We start from the raw sequence: 13,570 nt of genomic DNA, 5'->3' as shown, positions 1-13,570 counted from the left end.
TATTGTTGACTGGTTCTTTAACGTTTTAAGTAATATAGAAAAATGGAATTGTTGTTTTTCGTACAACAACGAGTAACGCAGACTCACGTTCTGATAACGTTAGTGGACCCGAACGAATAGGTTGTCGGCGTAAGCGGTCCAGATAACGAAAAACGAATGACAAGACACGTTGCAATCTGGAAAGCGATGAAAAACGATCAAACAACTCAAGTGACAATGTCGAAACATTGGTAACTAAGACCGAAGAGACGTTAGGCCTAGTCTCAGGCAATTGGTGAGGACTCAATGGTGTGAACTTGGACGTAGGCAATTGTTCAACTGGATGTCGCAAAAACTCTGGGCCATTCTAGTAGATGTCTGAACACATCGTGGCCTTAGGTAGCAGTCCGTGCGAAGCAGGATCCACAGGATTTTCGGCAGTCGGTACGTGACTCCACTACTCGCAATCAGGTAAAAGCTGGTGGACCTTTGTGACTCGATTAGTGATAAAGATCTTGAAATATTTCTGATCCGACGTCAACCATGACAACACGATACATGAGTCGGTCCAAGCGCGACGAGTTATGAGTATCTCTGACGACAAAACGGAGTGGACATAATGGAGTGTCTGAGCTAAAAGTAACGCCCCACACAGTTCTAGACGGGGTATCGAGAGTGAATTGTCGGCACCGACGTTCTTCAAAGGAGCAACTTTCGTTTTACATGTAATAAATTTGACTGATATGGTTCCCGCGACGTCAACACTACAAAGATATACGGTGGCCGCGTAGCCTTTGGTTGATGCGTCTGCGAATCCCAACAACTGTATATCTTGGTGACATACAATGAAAATGTAACGAAAGATAGATAAATCAAATATATCCGATAACTCCAAACAAAATTGCCGCGATGTACATAGTAAATCGTCAGACATAGGATCATCCCACCTAAGTTTGCTACACCATAACGACTGTATAAAACATTTGGCCCATAGTAACAACGAACCCAGCGCGCCTATGGGCTCTTAACTCTTCAGTTGTATCTGAAACCGTTGTAGTTTTTAAATTTACATCTGGCCATTTATCCTTTTCAGATAGCCAGCTGGGTCCATGCCACCACAAATGGTTATTTATGAGCTGATCATCTGAAGCTTCTCTGGACGCCAGGTCAGCAGGGTTGTCTGCAGAACGTATATGTCGCCATTCAGCTCTTGGAACTAATGACTGTATTTGACTCACTCGATTTGATACAAAAATGGTCAATTTGTTGGCGTCACCTTGAATTCACTGTAGTGTGACCGTGGGTCTATCTACATTGTTATTGTATCAGTTTGTAATTGGAGTGATTCCATCAATGAGTGCATCAGTTGTACATCAGTAGTTGGTTTAGCACAGGATCATCCCACTCGGTATCAGTCTGCCACAGTTGCTGCATGAGTCTTGGGGACTATTATGAGTGGCGCTAGCCATTCACATGGGTCATAAGTGCGTGCAATTTCACCTAATAACTCACGTTTAGTAATGCGTTCCAAACATGGTATAGGTTCTACTTTAAATGAAAAGGTATCTCTTGTAGTGTTCCATGAAATTCCCAACACAGATACACTGTTTTGATCAGGTATTAAAATTTGCAACGTTTGGTATTCAACTGGAATGTGTTCTAAAAGAGTTGGTGTATTACTGGCCCACTTTCTCAAATCAAACCCACCTTGTCGAAGATCAATCAACTGCTATATTTGGGCTTTTAGCATCATTGATTTCGTTACATCCTGATATAACTTCATCAACCTAGAAGTCATTCTTAAGTATTATGGATCCTTCTGGATAATCTACTTGTTCATCAACAGCGAGTTGAGCCAGTGTGCGAAGAGCATGAAACGGTGAAGTTATTAAACCATAGGTGACAGTTTTCAGCTTGAACTGTTTTACTGGTTCTGATGGGTGATTTAGCCACACAATGCCTTGATAACATTGATCATCGGAGTGTATATTAATTTGTTGAAACATTTGACGTATGTCAGCAGTGTAAAAATATTTATGCATTCGAAATCTAGTAAGAATTCTTACTATGTCTCGTTGTAGCTTATGACCTCGATGTAACATATCGTTTAATGATTTTCCATTACAGATAAGAGCAGATCCATCAAACACAACTCTCAATTTGGTAGTGATGCTTGATGGACGGGAAACATGATGATGAGGTAGAAAGATGACTGGACTGTCTTCAGTGGGTTGCACAAGTTCTATATGGTTCTGTTGAAGATAGTCAAACATGAACTCACGATACTGGTTGTACACAGATGGATTTCGAAGAAGAGACCTCTCCACCTGAGCGAGTCTTCGTACAGCGACTTCATATGAACTGTTCACTGAATGTGGAGTCTCCTTAAACGGCAATCGAACAACATAACGTCCTTTTTCATTTCGTTTAAATGTTTTAAGAAAGTGGTCTTCACAGAGTTGATCTTCCTTTGACATAATTGTCACTCTAGGCACTTCTTCAATATTCCAGAAATTTTCAATTTGTTTCTCAAGTTGCTGATACGTGGTACAACAGACGATGACATTTGTAGTGATATGTGCGAGATCATTTTTTATGATGTTGTTACTGCAACCCGCCACGATCCAACCAAACCTTGAATTTTGTAATATTGGAGTACCCTTTGGTCCAACATGTTTGCCATCTTGTAAAATGTCATAAAAGAGTTCAGATCCTATGAGCATGTCAATTTTTCCTGGTAAATGGAATGTAGGGTCGGCCAACTGTATGCCTTGTAAATGATGTCAGTTTGATGTGTCTAGTTTTTCGACAGGTAAGTCAACAGTAATACGTGGTGTTACCAAGCCAGTGATTTTATACTGCTTATGGTTTAAGCATGACGTCACCGTGAACTCGGCCATCTCGGTAACAGTTGTCTCTGCTGAAGAGATACCGTTGACGATTACACGTGTTTTCATTCTGTTAATACCTAGTTCTGTTATCAAAGACGATGTTACAAAATGCAATTGTGATCCAGAATCTAGTAGTGCTCGGCATAACACTGTTCGGCCATTCTTGGCACTCACATGTACTAATACTGTTGATAGTATGACGTTCTGAGATGTGGTAGGGTATACCGCTTCTAGATGAGACATCGTACTTTGAAAACCATGCTCCTTCACCTGGTCACTTGAAGTATTTTCACCCTCTGGTGTACTGACCTTTCTTATGTTCAAATGTAATAGTGTATGGTGTTTTAAACCACAATTTTTACAAGTCTTTTCATTTGTGCACTGATTCGTACCATGTGTTGTGCGCAAACAATTAAAACATAATTTTGCCCTTTTAGCTAAATTCAATCGTTCACTGGGTTTTGATTTCATAAACGTATTGCACTTGTAAATGATGTGGTTCTGCATATATATTAAACACTGATTGTTGGTTTGACTATCAGTCGCCAAATGCGCTGTGGTTCTAACAAACTGTTTTTTCTTACCAGCATTAATTACATTACTTACAGTGCTTGGTTTATATTGTAACATATTCAATGCTTGTAATCGATTCTTGATAAATCGCTTAAGTTTTGTCCATGTAAGTATTTCAGGATAAGAAGCAGACTTGACTTCCCAACATCTTCTTACTTCTGTTGGCAAACGTGTCGCAACTATACCGATGATGATAGCGTCCCACTTGTCTACTGGTTAATGTAATACTGATAGTGCTCTTAGATGTTTGTTTGTGCCATCAAGTAATGACTTAGGGGGCCCACGGCGGTTTCCGTTTGATGAACGGTTTGTGTTAACATAATCTTAAAATATAAGATGGTTAATAAACTGATATTAAGGTATATGATAAGATATGATAATAACAAAGTTTTATCCATGAACATTAGAGAAAGGACGCCGAACTGTGCATATCAAAGTGGTCCGGAATTATCGCATTCTGCCAGAATGCCCATCGGAGTGTAACGATGGCGTTTTTACATGTACAGCATAGGGAATTTATTGTTTTTTTAATATTATATTTGAAATGCTGTAACTTATGAATAATTACTATAGAACGTTTTATTAAGAACAAATTGTTCTCGATCGAATACATGTGTTTTCAATAATATACGACTTCTAGAAAAAAAGATATAGTTGTTTTAAAAATACATTCGAATTTTTTATACATAATATATCTAAATCGATATATCTCTGTGATAATATCGCAATATAATATCAATGATCGCGTTTTATCACGACTCATAACAATAAATGTAAAATATTATGTACAATAATTATTATATTATATAGTTTACATGATTATGAATTATAATTAGTTAATACTGTTAATAGAGAACCTACTAGTATAATTTATTAGTAATTACATAATGTTTATTATATTATATAATATGACGTCCAGAAACTGTTTTGTCCCTGGATGTCGAGAAGACTACAAATCCCATATTAAAATAAATAAATGGCAAGGAATAATAAAAAAAAACAATGTTTAAGGCGCCCAAAGTACGATCCTTTTGTTTTAATTTAGTTAATACATTTGAAGAGATTGGATCAGCACAATTAGTTGGATGTAGTAATATGCAACATAAACATGGATTAACATCAGATATAAATTTTTTTTTAGTCACGAGGATACATTTCATTTGCTATCGTAACAATTCAATTGAAAACTCTAAAAAAGAAAAAACCAGACTTCATCGAAAGTCAGCTAAATTAATTTAAATATTTTTATAAGCTCATTTAAAAAAAATTAAACAGTTAAATTACATAATAGTAATAATAATAGCTGTATTAAATTATTTCACAAACATATATCAATTATTTATTGAACATATTATTTGTTTATTGATAATATCAGAGTAAATTATTATTATAGTTAAGCCACTTCTTAATATAATACTTCATTAATACATCAATATATAAAATATATCATTAATTATGGAAGTATTTAGTGTTATAAGTAAGTTATTTTCTTCTTATGGCATTAAAACAATATTTTTAGTATTTTTCTATTTTATTGAAGCATAAAATTTATAATAATACATAATATATTATATTTTATTATATATTTAACTTAGCTGTGATATGTATTAGATTTAATTTACGATTTACAGGATTCTTACGACTTCATAAGTATCTACTACCTACTCAGAAATAAGTGTAAGTATTATGACTGAATAAATTATAAAATGTTATTTGTTCATGATAAATATACTTACTCAGAATATATTATATACTCCGAATGGATTATGGATATATCACAAATGGACATTAATTGAGCACTTGAGACTTTAGCTGTTTAGCTTATTTTGCAGTCGCCAGACATACAATCGTAATTAGTAAGCAGTGACAGCAATGAGCAAATACAATAAATATATAGTATTTGGTGAATCGTCATTGATGTTACATTGCGATATTATCACAGAGATATATCGATTTAGATATATTATGTATAAAAAATTCGAATGTATTTTTTAAAATAACTATATCTTTTTTTCTAGAAGTCGCATATTATTGGAAACGCATGTATTCCATCGTGAACAATTTGTTCTTAAAAAAACGTTCTATAGTAATTATTGATAAGTTATACCATTTCGAATATAATATAAAAAAACTAATAAATTCCCTATGCTGTACATGTAAAAACGCCATCGTTACACTCCGATGGACATTCTGGCGGAATGCGATTATTCCGGACCATGTTTTTTCGCTTCGCCCGGCTGTGTTCGGTGTTCTTTCTTTAATGTCAAGGTTTTATCAAATAATCATGTGTATACAGTTTTTTTTTTATAATTGGTCGGATAACACGAGTAGTACTCTGGTCTCAGTATCCGCGAAGATCACACTCACGAGCTTTTATAACCTCTTAGATATTTTCATTTTACCTGTACCACGTTTGGAATGTATCGAGTATTTGACTGATAATAGTGATAATAGATATTATGTTGAAAAAAACATAATCGTCTCATAATCGTTTAGTACTTTAATAATTATATAAAATGTCATAATTTATTAAAATTGATTCGTGTTTTACTTTACTAAAGTTAAATTTTTATTGCTTTGTTTATTAGGTACTAGTTAAATAGAACCTATTTTGTAGGTATTTAAACTGTATATTATGAAATTCTGATTGAAGATCGTGTAACAGTTAAGAGGACGAAAAGTATGTTGTACTTGTACTTAAATTTTTGTTGTTAATTAGTTTTTATTTTTTTTTTATTTTGCCCTAAAGACATGGACGTGGCCAACTTACAGCAAGAGATAAATCGGCTTACACGTGAGCTTGATCAAGCTCATACAGAAAAAGTTCAATCGGCCACTTATGGACTAAGTTTACTGGAAGAAAAACAATCATTAACAAAACGTTATGAAGAGCTAGAGAATTTATATGAGAATGTGAGACAAGAATTAGAAATCACTCAAGAGGTAATATTGTACATTGTATAAAAGGAATATTAGATATTAACTATATTTTATATTAAAATACCATAATTATATAGGTGTCTGGACATTAGTTTGTTTATAATAATTGAAGGTCAATATTGATAAATACGAGTCTTTTTTTATTAATAAATTGAGTAATAATGATATAGAATTTATTATGTCTAAATATTTAATTTATATTAAATTAGTTTAAACCAACTGTAACTTTAACTGTTTAAAAGTAGGAGGTATCTTTATTCATTTTATTTTGTTTCTATTTATTTTATCTGCCCTTACTACTTTTGCTTTTCAATAATAAATTTTATTAAAACAAACAATTGTACATACATAGTTGACATTTGAATCATTTCTATAGCTCAAATTAGTACAAAATATTATTGACATGTTCCAATCCACAAAAACTATCTTAAATAAATATTTAGATAATCTATTTAATTCATTGTTTCATTTAAATCAATTTTTAAATTTTTAGCTTCAATTATAATTGGTTAAATAGTTTTAATCCCAATTTTAATTTTATATATTAATATTAATAATTTTAGATTTCTTTTTATGGTAGGTACTTATCGGTTATCGCGAATACTTTTCTTTACGCTGCATAATTTAATAAAAATAAATTAATAATTAAGTCAAAGAGGAAAATGTTTAGCCATGCAATTTAAATTCTTACAAATATTTTATTTTATTTGTGGTATTTGGTATAATTTATGTGGTGTCAAAAGCATGATAATTCATTTGTAGGCATTTTAAATTACATGGCTAAACATTTTCCTCCTCAAGTTAATTATTAATTTCTAATTTTGAATTTTATTCCTAGTTTTTATAATAGCTTTAATAATTTTAAATTCGTTTTTTTTTAAAATTACGTCGCATGGAAAGGTAATTGCATAACCGATAAGTACCCTTTTTATTTATATTAAAAAATGAATAAAGTATTTTCTGTTAAATAATGTTGGTATTTAATTAATTGAATTCACTTTGATAATTTTAATTATCTTGATAATATTATTTTTAAGACATTTTTTTTATTTTTTTCAAAATGAGTTAATAAAATTTACTTATGATTACTTGAATGCCTATTTTTAATTTTTACTCTATTTTATGGATTATTCTATTTTTATACTTATTTATACATTTATTTAGTCAAATTCCAAAGTTATTTCAAACAAGGTTTCAAACTTTAATTGTTAATATTCAATTTGCATAGTTTATTGATTTGTTTTTAATTTTAGGCTTTGACCAAATTTCAAACCTCTCATAAAGTAACCACCAAATCTGGTATTGAACAAGAAGAGTCACTGTTATATGAAACAGCAGCATTAGAATCGTCATTAAATACCACAATCATAGAGCTTGAAAATGATACTAAATTGGTGAGTGTAACAATGAACAATTTTATTATTTTTCATAAATCATAAATTGTGATTGATACTAATAATTCAATTGATTAACATTTAATAATAGTTACGACAAGAGTTGGAACGTGTTCGCATTGAACGTGATCGAGCCATCCAAGAAAATAATGATTTATCAAGGTTGAGTAATGAATCTAATCATGAGTCTAAGCAGCTTCGCGCAGAACTACGTGAAGTCAAATCTCGTGAAACTCATTTACTCTCTGATTATTCAGAATTAGAGGAAGAAAATATCACCTTACAAAAACAAATTGCTCATTTGAAATCTTCTCAGGTTAATATTAATATAAGAGTACTTAATGATTAATATTTAATATAACATTATTAATTTGATTAAAAAAAATTTTTATAATAGGTTGAATTTGAAGGAGCTAAACATGAAATACGTAGACTGCAAGAAAATGTGGAGTTGTTGTACTTACAAGTTGATGAGTTAGCAAAGTTAAAAAAAATTGCTGAAAAACAAATGGAAGAAGCTTTGCAATCATTACAAGTATATTAATAATTTAATATGTATTGTTTATATGTAGATATAGTGCTCGAAGTGGGGGGATATGGAGGGATGACATTCCTCTATTTTTTTAAAATTAGATTTTTCATCCCTTTACTTATTTTGTCTAGAATAACACATCCCTCTTAAGATTTGTTTTTTTTTAAATAAAAAACATATTAACATTTATATTTTTAAAATTATTTCATTTAAAATTTAAATAAATAGTATTGTATTGGAACTATATACATTTTTAATTTTTATGGTGAAAATAATTGTTTTATAACATATTTCAGCTCAGCTTATAGTGTTGTTTAGTATAGGTTGTTTCTCCATTATATTATCTATAGCCTTGTTGAAAGACAATAATATAATATAATTAATAAATATATTTAAACTAAAGCGGATTAGCGTTTAAAATGTAAAAATATATGTTTTTACAAATAAAAATAAAATAAAATATCACAGAACAATAACAAAATTAATGATAATAAGTAGGGACATAGATTTATGCTGAAATATTTAAATGTAATTTCTGACATTGTTTTGTTGATAATTAATAAGTGGATGTGTGTGGTATATCATGTGTGAGTCGAACAATTGCTAAATTTATAAAAAAAAAAATATTTGTGAAGAATGTTATAATAAAATGAATAAATCAGAATTGTAAGACATCCCTCCAATTATTTTGAGCCATTTTGACCACTAGATATAGATTATGATTTTATTTGAATAAACAACTTGAAATTGGTTATAGGGTGAACGCGAAGCTAAATATGCGTTGAAGAAAGAACTTGATCAACGTATCAACAATGAATCGGTTTACAATCTCAGTAATTTGGCTTTTAGCATAAGAGGTATGTATGTATCTGCAAATATTTTTAGAATCTTCAATTTTTTTTTGTATATTTGGAAATCATAATGATTTGAATTCAACAATATGTTTCATAGTGCTCAAAAGTATTTGTATTTATACTGTAAATTATTGTAAGGTATGGGCGGTGACCAAAATGTTGGTAGTGATGATGAAGATGATTTGCCTGTGTTACGTAAACTTGAAAACGATATTGGCTCAACTATGGAATTACCAGAATGTGGCAAACATGATTTGTTTAGTGAAATACATCTCAATGAATTGAAGAAATTAGAGAAACAGTTGGAACAAGTAGAGAACGAGAAGAGTTTATTGACACAAAATCTTAAAGAGTCTCAATCAGCATCTGATAAATGTAAAACAGATTTGGAAAATTTAGCATCTCGAATATATAAACTTGGATCACATATAAGATCTTTGGAACATCTTGGTACTCAAACTAGTAAAGTAGTTTCTGACCATAAGGTATGATTATTTTTATATTACAATTGTTAATTTAGATAAACTTTTCAATCACTTGGTTGATTATTTTATTATGATATTCAAATGATTAGACAGAAGATGGAAAATCAAATGCAACTTTAGAGTATTATCAACAATGGTTTAGTTTAGCATCCAAAGAAATTGACCAGCTTCACGGTGATTTAGAAGAACTTGAACGACAGTTAAATTCATCTGAAGAAACCTTATCATTAAAAGATGAATTAATCATGCTCAAAAATAAAGTACTTTTAACTGATTTTTTTAAATTATGCTACAATATTTTTTCATAATATTTATATTTGCTTACATTTTTTAGTTAATAGATAGAGAACAAAAGACAATGGAACTTGAGTCAAATGTTCGCTTGTTGGGAGAATTGGCTACAGATGCTAGTGCTTCTTTAGATAATGCACAAAATGACCTTGTAGTCATCACTGACGAATTAGCTCAACTTGCTCTCCAAATGTCTGTGTTGAATGGAAAATCTATAACATTAAATACTATTGGTATATTACTTTTATTTCTTAATATTCAGATAGATAAAATAATATGCAATCCTTTTTATTTTAGTCATAAAATCAACAAAAGAAACAGAAGAAAATGATCCCCGCCTTGATGTATTACGAACGCGACTCAAGTCTGATGTATTCATAAAAGAATTAGAAAGTCTCACTGAAGCATCATTTGTAGCAAAAAGTCTGAGAAACGTACTTGATCAAATCAAAGTGCTTAAAGAATCTGTAAACACATCAATAGATAATGCTAAAGCGGTTAATCGAGAGAATATTGATGGTAATTGAAAATATTTTTAATAATAATTTATTACCAATCATTGAGTTATTAATGTGTTAAATAATTCTTTTATAGGTCAAAAAAGTTTAATATTGGACAATAATGATGAATTGTCTGATCTCCGAGAACAAGTAATGAAATTACAGTCTCTCTTAGCAACAAAGCGAGAACAAATATCATCTTTACGCATGGTTCTAAAGACAAACAAAAATACTGCTGAGGTAGCATTGAATAATTTGAAATCCAAGTACGACAACGAGAAAATGGTTGTTACAGAAACCATGACCAAGCTACGTAATGAGTTGCGTACACTCAAAGAAGATGCTGCTACGTTCTCAAGTAAATACTTGGACTTTAAACTTAAATATTTAATCTATGATAAGTTCTTTTTACAATACATGTGAGCTTATTCATTTATTGTTTGCAGGTTTGAGAGCCATGTTTGCTGCACGGTGTGAAGAACAAGTGACTCACATGGATGATTTACAGCGACAATTGGTAGCCGCTGAAGAAGAAAAAAAGACACTTAATCAATTGTTGCGTTTGTCTGTGCAACAGAAATTAATGGTAACTCAACGGTTAGAGGAAATTGAAATGGACCGAGAGATGAAAAACGTTCGACGATCAATGGGCACACCCAATTCTTCAACACCGTCAAAAACCTCTAAAAGATACAGTCAGCCTCAACGCCGAGACTGGTGAGACATGATATTGTTAGTATTATTGTTTATATGAAAAAAAAACTACCAACATTATTGTGATATTTCTCACTTCTCATGGGTAAGGTTGATCAGAATAAGTGTAAACCGTCCTCTATACAGTTTTTATTTTTTAAACTAAGTCTTGACATTTAATATTGAGTCCCTTTATAACCGTGGTTTCAATATCCGTCCTGTTTTTGAATATCCGGTTGTTAATATTACGCATTGAATTGCCGTCCTAACTTGGTTCTCTGGTAACCTCTGTTTAATTTTTTAATATTTTCTTAAATATTACCTTTTTTTTTTTTAAATATTATTATTACTGGATTATAGTGTTTTATTTATTGATTGACATGTTTTTTTCAATGACTTTTTTTTAACAAATTTCATTTATTAATATTGTTATTCAAAAAAAAGTATTTTCTCTTGTGTTACAAGTATTATTATTTTTAGTATTATTAATTTTTGTTTGAAACACTTAATATTGTCGATTTTAACAAAAAAAACTATCCACTCACAGCACATAAATATTAGTTTGTCTTTTGTTCCTTGCAAGCTCAATGAAAATAAACAATGGTGCCATAATATTTTTGCGCATTAATACTAATAATTAAAATTTATTTATTTATTATTATATTCTAGTTTACTATTATTCCATTTTTACAATTATTTTCATTTATGGCAGCCAGTTTCTTATGTGCAATATACAATTAAACACTTTTGTATTTTATTTTGTTGTCAAACTAGTTCTAAGATGTTTAATTATTATTATTATTTTTTTAAATTTTATTCATTTTATAGACTCATTTGTTTGTAATACTATAACCCATTTCAAAAAGAACAAAACATGTTGCAATATTTTTTATGAATCTAAATTTATTATTTTACGTTATAATATCTTAAATGTAAAATTGAATTATAATGTTTCTTTTTAAGTACTTACCAAACTTAATTACCTGTAAGAATGTAGGATAATCTACTTTGTGGGTTATAATCATGTTTTTTTAATTGTTTTTACTTGTTTATTACTGTTGTACTTACTTAAAATTTTTTTTTTTGCTATCCGTTGATTTGAATTTAAAAAAAAAATTGAAGTTTCAATATTATTATGTAACGTTAACATTAAAATTAAATGGTGTAGGGACAACGTGTATCTATGTTATTTTATCGACCAATCAAATTTGGATATTCTATTATTAGATGAACGTTTAGTGTTTGGGAATCGTAAAATTTGTAAATTTGTAAGTGTTTTTATTTTATATTTATTTACTTCATAATTTTAACCATACATAATAACATACGGAATACAGTGTTGTGAAATATCATTAATTAATATACATAGTAATAAATAATTTTGGGGGATAATCTATCATTTGTTTACATAATATTATATCTAATGTGTCTATATTCAATACTATTTATGTTTATACTATGTTAAATAATACAGTAGAGTTTTGATCGACTAAACTAATTAAGGGGAACAATGATGACAGAATAATTTACATTTTCATTGAGGTGGTGGGGTTTATTTAAAGTATTTAAAAAATTAAATAATTTTATTTGACAATATATAGTGTATCTGAAGGATTTGACAATTGCTCATTTAAATTTTCATATTCTCCTGATACATTCTGTATATACTCACAAAATTTCAGTTATAAATATATTATATTTTATCTTTATTATTTACTACATACAAATTCATTGAAATGTATAATAAAATGATACATTCTTAAATGTCTTCAATGTTTTTTCTTTATTTTCTATCAGACTGTTGGATAACTGATACCCTACTGTATTATAAAAGTATAAAACTTATAATATATGCTTACTCATATTAAACATACAGTAAAATATATGTATATTATGTTAAAAACTCGACCATTGGGTGTTGGATAATAGGTACCTATAACATGTGATAATCACTTCTTATATTTTCTAATTTTTTTTTTTTTATTGTTTAATCATTTTTTTAGCAAGGGACTTTAATGGTACTAATATGTAATAGTGTTTGGTTTTGTGTAGTTATATGTAATTTAAGTATTCAATGACACCACCTTTAAAAATGTCTAGTTGCGTCCCTGCATAGTACAAGTAAGATTTATGGATTGAATTTTGGGCTAGTCACTGAATATCATTATGATACAGGCTATTACATCACAAATAATATAATTATGTATATGGTATACCTATGGGCTATGTTTATATTTTAGTTACTTAATTCGATAAAAATTGTATTTTTATTCAAATATATTGTATTATACTTTGTTAATGTTCTTGAGAACTGACTTATTTTGAGTATACCTCAAAACAATTATTTTAATGAAACTACATAATATAATATATTATTATCTACTCATTTTTATTTTTAAATTTATTCATGTACTAATGTATTATGTAAACATAAGTCA

The 13,570-nt window shown here is 29.6% G+C and overlaps 2 protein-coding genes across 3 annotated transcripts; one reads left to right on the top strand and one right to left on the bottom strand.

Annotated features, from left to right (window-relative positions):
• Positions 1 to 935: 935 nt before the first annotated feature.
• LOC113560446 lies at positions 936 to 5,661 on the bottom strand. The gene is made up of 5 exons (XM_026966324.1): positions 5,619 to 5,661; positions 2,820 to 3,652; positions 1,812 to 2,741; positions 1,492 to 1,708; positions 936 to 1,195 (listed from the first exon to the last, which is right to left on the bottom strand). The coding sequence occupies exons 1-5, from the start codon at positions 5,659 to 5,661 to the stop codon at positions 936 to 938; spliced, it is 2,283 nt and encodes a 760-aa protein (XP_026822125.1).
• Positions 5,662 to 5,928: 267 nt separating this feature from the next.
• Positions 5,929 to 11,525, top strand: LOC113549749 (protein bicaudal D). Of its 2 annotated transcripts, XM_026951207.1 has the most exons (12): positions 5,929 to 6,123; positions 6,193 to 6,386; positions 7,637 to 7,777; positions 7,869 to 8,093; positions 8,175 to 8,312; positions 9,067 to 9,166; positions 9,302 to 9,648; positions 9,738 to 9,908; positions 9,983 to 10,172; positions 10,237 to 10,458; positions 10,534 to 10,797; positions 10,886 to 11,160. In XM_026951207.1, the coding sequence occupies exons 2-12, from the start codon at positions 6,195 to 6,197 to the stop codon at positions 11,158 to 11,160; spliced, it is 2,265 nt and encodes a 754-aa protein (XP_026807008.1). In that variant the 5' UTR covers positions 5,929 to 6,123; positions 6,193 to 6,194. The 2 variants fall into 2 exon arrangements, with proteins under 2 accessions (XP_026807008.1, XP_026807009.1); XM_026951208.1 differs by lacking the exon at positions 5,929 to 6,123 and having other exon boundaries at positions 6,195 to 6,386; positions 10,886 to 11,525.
• The last annotated feature ends 2,045 nt before the right edge of the window (positions 11,526 to 13,570 follow it).

The sequence above is a fragment of the Rhopalosiphum maidis genome, chromosome 1, assembly GCF_003676215.2.
Source record: "Rhopalosiphum maidis isolate BTI-1 chromosome 1, ASM367621v3, whole genome shotgun sequence".
Lineage (NCBI taxonomy): Eukaryota > Metazoa > Arthropoda > Insecta > Hemiptera > Aphididae > Rhopalosiphum > Rhopalosiphum maidis.
This window is presented reverse-complemented; position numbering and strand designations above follow the sequence as displayed.

What these genes read in the sequence shown, in the direction of transcription:
- LOC113560446 (XM_026966324.1), bottom strand. Translation starts at nt 5,661, where the DNA reads ATGGTCCGGAATAATCGCATTCCGCCAGAATGTCCATCGGAGT. An exon ending in AACTCGCTGTTGATGAACAA is followed by an intron (nt 1,709 to 1,811) that starts GTAGATTATCCA and finishes GCCCAAATATAG; the next exon opens with CAGTTGATTGATCTTCGACA. An exon ending in TTTGGAACGCATTACTAAAC is followed by an intron (nt 1,196 to 1,491) that starts GTGAGTTATTAG and finishes TACAGTCATTAG; the next exon opens with TTCCAAGAGCTGAATGGCGA.
- LOC113549749 (XM_026951208.1), top strand. Translation starts at nt 6,195, where the DNA reads ATGGACGTGGCCAACTTACAGCAAGAGATAAATCGGCTTACACGTGAG. An exon ending in AAGTAGTTTCTGACCATAAG is followed by an intron (nt 9,649 to 9,737) that starts GTATGATTATTT and finishes TCAAATGATTAG; the next exon opens with ACAGAAGATGGAAAATCAAA. An exon ending in TAATCATGCTCAAAAATAAA is followed by an intron (nt 9,909 to 9,982) that starts GTACTTTTAACT and finishes TACATTTTTTAG; the next exon opens with TTAATAGATAGAGAACAAAA.